Source organism: Vicugna pacos, chromosome 3 (assembly GCF_048564905.1).
Source record: "Vicugna pacos chromosome 3, VicPac4, whole genome shotgun sequence".
Lineage (NCBI taxonomy): Eukaryota > Metazoa > Chordata > Mammalia > Artiodactyla > Camelidae > Vicugna > Vicugna pacos.
Genome location: NC_132989.1, coordinates 74,196,787 through 74,201,582, shown reverse-complemented (window position 1 = coordinate 74,201,582; position 4,796 = coordinate 74,196,787). Strand labels below are relative to the sequence as shown.

Here is a 4,796-nt window from a genome sequence, read left to right as displayed (position 1 = left end):
ATAACAATGAAAATAAAATGTATGATTGACCATTACTCTTCTCCATATGTTGAGGGGAAAAAAAAAGACAAGAGGGGACAGGAAAGTCAGTAATCTTTCAAAACTGATAACTTTACCAGTTATCAGAAACGGACTGAATTTCATTACATTTAAGATTTGAATACCTCTCAATAACAAATCATCAAGATGTTTAAAAGATTCACAATATGAACTCTGAATAATGATACTGCAAAAACAAGTCAAGACTGCGGACAAAGCATCCAAAAATATCATTGTGGTTTTTACCTTGGACACAACCATGGTCTGTTACAAAAGTAGATCATACATACAAAGGTATAAAGAACATTAAATTTTTAGCTGAAGGCAGCAGTCTTTTTAAAGGGATATCCCCGGCAATCCAATGAGAAGTACAATTTTAGTATATTAAGCTCATGGCAATGCTGAAGAATGTGACATCTTGTTCAGTAGAGTCTTCCCCGACTACGATTTCCTCGTGCTCCCCAACCTCGGCCACCTCTACTTCCCCTGAAGGCTCCTCTCTGCTCATAATTAAAGTTGCCCAAATTGCTGCTATATTTCCACTAGGAGGATTATAAATCTGCCTGGCATCCCTTTTTGGTCCTGCTGAAGATTTCTTGGGTGGTGAACCTGAAGTTGTATCTTCACTGGCTCTCTTTTGCCCAAGTTCAACCTTCTGTACAGGTTTCCAGGATAATGTTACTGTGCTCTTGTAAGGAGGAGGAATGTGGAAGAGATCCTTGATTAAAACATTGATATTATTTGTTATTTTCAATGCAACAACTTTAATCTTGTTCTCGTCTGTTTTTAAAGCCTCACCCGTTTTACCCTGGAGAGCCAAGCGAAGTTGTCTGATATAAACCTGCAGGCCCCGTGCAAAGTACTGCAGCTGAACTGCAGCTTAGGCTCTTCATTACCAGCATTCTCTCCATTTTCTGCTTCTTCTGGAGGGAGAGGCATGTACTCCAATAACTTATCAAACAGTTTCCTTAAATTTGTTTCTAGCTTTTCCATGTCACCGCAAAATGAACTCATTTCGGCCAACAGTTTCAATACCTCCAACTGTATATCAAGACCCTCCACTGGGGTAGTCAAGGAACCAAGGTTAGGGAGAACTTGCTCACAGAAGTAAGTCACAAACCTTGTGGAATGCACGTTTTTAGAGAAGAGGGGAAATGCCTGCCGAGTGCACTGTAAGAGCCTGTCCACACAGTCAGGATCCGAGGGATTGAAGGTTTGTTCCAGGTCAGCCTGCTCAGCCACCAACTCTACAAGTTGCTGTCTTCCACTCACTGTCTGTAAGCTTTTTAACCCAGAAAGTATCTTCATGAACAGGACAAATTCTTCTCCAGTCACATCTTCTAGAACCTTTTTGGATTCAGTTAGTATAAGTTCCTCTACTTCCTTTGTTAAGACTTCATCTGGTAAAGTCTTAAGTTTTGTGGAAAGAAATTTGATTGCCCTTTCTCTAACAATGTCCTCTCCTTGAAGTATTTGGCTGAACAAGCCACCTAAAGTCCCTTTTGCATCCATCTTAAATATACTTAATAGGGCGTTGTTCACTAAATTAAATTCTGCAGAGTCATCTGTCTGCAAGAGTTGGGTTAGTATATCTGCCACTCGGGGAAGATTTTCTCCAGTGGCAAATTGAGGCAGCTCTTTAATTGCTTGCCGTCGGATTGATACATCTTCATCCTCACAGAGGTCTAACTGTGCATTGATAGCAGAATCAGCCAATTCTGGAAAATGCTTAAAGAATTTCGGAATAAACTGAGCTGCTAATCTTTTTTCCTTGGTACCACCTTTGACACCATCCAATATCACTTGATAGGCATCTTTATGTGAATAATGAAACCGTAAGTCCTCACTAAAGTCTGGACGAAAGAGCCTTTCTTCATTTTCACAAACTTCCGTCTCCCAAGCACTCTTCCTAAATTAACTGCAGATTTTCGCCTCGAGAAAGACATTTTTGACCTCTCAAGAACTTTCATTTGGCCCACTTGCTCCGTGGCATCGGCTAAGATGCCATAGTTGCGGTAAAGCTCCTCCACGGTCGGCATGGTGAGCGAAAAGCCCAGGGCCCGCTCCTGCTGTCCTCGTCGTCGCCGGCGCCACCGCCGCCTCGGAAGTTCTCCAAGCCTGCGACCCGCACTATTACGCCCGCCTTATAATTTGTTTAATGGATAACCATACCATTGAATTGCTTTGGAGGAACAAAAGTTATTGCAAGATGTTAGACCCATAATAGGCGTTTATCAAGACAGTTTGACTTGTAAGTAGCATACCAGGTTGCTCTTTTCACACAAAACACCATTTTGTGCTACCAATTAAAACAGTAAATATTTGTCATCATTATTTATGGGGGAATTTTGGTAGGAGGATTTAGCAGTCAGTGCTCTTAGAAGCCAAAGGTGTTTGGTTGAAGAAGAGGGATTTATTACCATCCATTGTCTAGCTTACAGAATTGCTGGCAGAGATGGAGTACTGAGTTGGAGGCTCTGCAACGGGAACAATGCCCAAAATCACACCTCAAAATCCGATCTAGTGATAACAGCTCTCCTGCTCCTGCTGCCCTCAGTGTGCCAAGTGCACCACCCACCGTGCCGTCCTTGGAGGCTGGAAGCCCTCATGACTCAGATTCAGATGATTCACAGTGAGAGATGGATCGGTAGAAGCTAGATCCCTTGCCATGCTCTGATTGCAAACAAGACTGGGAGAGGCAGGAAGGACCTTTTGAGCTTCCGTAGGCGGGCCGAGCCTCCTCCTGAGCTACGTCACTTGGGGAATTCCCCAAAGGGATGGCGGGACGTGGATGCTGACCGCCAAGGAGAAAACCAGCACCGCCTACAGAATAGTAATTCTGCGAATTGTGAGTGGAGTCAGGGATTTATTTTATTTATTTATGAATAGGCCAAGTATACACGTGACAGCCAACGCCAGAACGTCCTTAACCTTAACGTTTCCAGAGCGGAGAAAAGGCGGGAAGGGTCCCCACAAATGTCCTAGACGTAGGAGATGTGTTCCTGGCCTCCAGGTTTGGGATTAAGAAAACATTATCACCCAGAAAGCACTGCAGTGCAGTAATTTCCTGGCCTTCCCAGATTAGGTCAAATCCTCGTATTACATGCTCTTCTACACCTGTACCTCTTACTGAAATGAGTACAAGGATTTACCAAAAGACGTCGACAAGAAATACGTCGACAAGAATGTTCATAGCAGCTTTACTCCTCATAGCCCCGGATGGCAATAATCTAGATGTCCATCAACAGAAGAGTAGTAGAAATGAGAAATTGTGTACAGTCGTAGATACTACAGAGCAATTTTCAAAAAATAATGAACTGCTGTTATATGCAAAACAAGACACAGTGTTGAACAAAAGCCAGACCAGAGTGCATACTGCACAATTCTATTTATACAAAGCCCCAAAACAGGCAAGGTTAAGCGGTGGTAATCTAAGAATAGGGGTTACTTCTGAAGAGCCAGTTATTAACTGGGAAGGAGTATGAGGGAATCTTCTAGGGTATGAAAACGTCCCAAATACTGCTCCGGATGACAGTTTCATGGCCGTATATGTATTTAAATATTTATTTCACTCTGCCCTTGAGTTCATTCTTATATCCTAAACATATGTCTGTTCTATAGCAATGAAAAAGCAATTGTATTATAAAAATCTAATCCCTGGTAGTAGAATTCAGAGTAGAGATGACCCCCAAGAGACAGTTGTTGGCTGAGATGGGGCATGAGGGAGACTTCGGGTGCTATACCTTGATGTGGTTGGTTACCTGGGGATATACATACATAAAAATTTAGCAAGCTAAACACTTAAAATTAGTACCTTTTACTACACACATGTAATACCTCAATTTTTAGCAATAATATGTATGTTTGAAGAGAAGTATGTTCCCAGTTTAAAACAATCAATGTAAATTTTGGAACACAGTCCTTTCATAAGTTGAGAACTGCCTAGTGTTCTAGTGGTCTTTGGAGAATGTCTGCAAAGTTATGGCTGGGGCAACACAACAGTCTCAACAACTGTTGGTTGAATGAGTCACACTTGAAACCCAAGATTGTGTATTTGTGACTTTGAAACACACATCAGAGATGGTAGATTATAACCATTTTCTTTCTCTTTTCCTCTATGAGCAGTCCAAAAACAGATAGTCTACATATGAATAAGCCTGAATATTATTTATACCTTTTTAAATGCTTTTATTCCAACATTGTTGAATTTTGCCTATTAATTCTCTTTGTCCATAGGGCAGGCAGCTGACAGATGTGACAGGTAAGGAAAATATGGTTTGTTAGTAATGTGTGAAAAACAGCAGCCCTTCCCTATTTAAACTTGCTTGTGATCAGGAAGCCGGCCAATGTTGTTATATTCAAGGGTATTCTGGAGATTGTTTTTGCCGAAGGGCAAAGTCAAGTTAAACTGTGGGAAAAAGCTATGCCCAACTACCATCCAAGTATTTGGAAGGTGCCTGCCAGGAGGTTCAGCCGCCCAGATGCAACAGGATGGTGGAAACGGCCTGTTGCTGTTCATATAATTAGTGGTGATATCCAGGATTTTCTTAGAAACCCTTGTGATGAAGCATTTGAAATCAGAGAATATGGATCGATTACATGCTGCAGGAGTGTTATTGTAAGTGTCTAATGTCAGCATGCCATGTGTCAGTGAGTAACTTTCATGAGTCACTTTCTTAGTTTCACTGTTTTTCTGCAGGTTGCTCCTTGATTTTCCCCTAATCTCATGACTAGAAATTGGTACTCAGCAATGGGAC

General features: G+C 41.8%; 1 protein-coding gene across 1 annotated transcript; it reads right to left on the bottom strand.

Moving 5' to 3' along the window:
* Positions 1–254: 254 nt before the first annotated feature.
* LOC102535697 (apoptosis inhibitor 5-like) lies at positions 255–2,173 on the bottom strand. The gene is given in 4 exon segments (XM_015244888.3): positions 255–577; positions 580–909; positions 912–1,881; positions 2,004–2,173. Coding segments are annotated over 4 exon segments (1,491 nt in total). The 5' UTR covers positions 2,079–2,173; the 3' UTR covers positions 255–461.
* Positions 2,174–4,796: the final 2,623 nt, after the last annotated feature.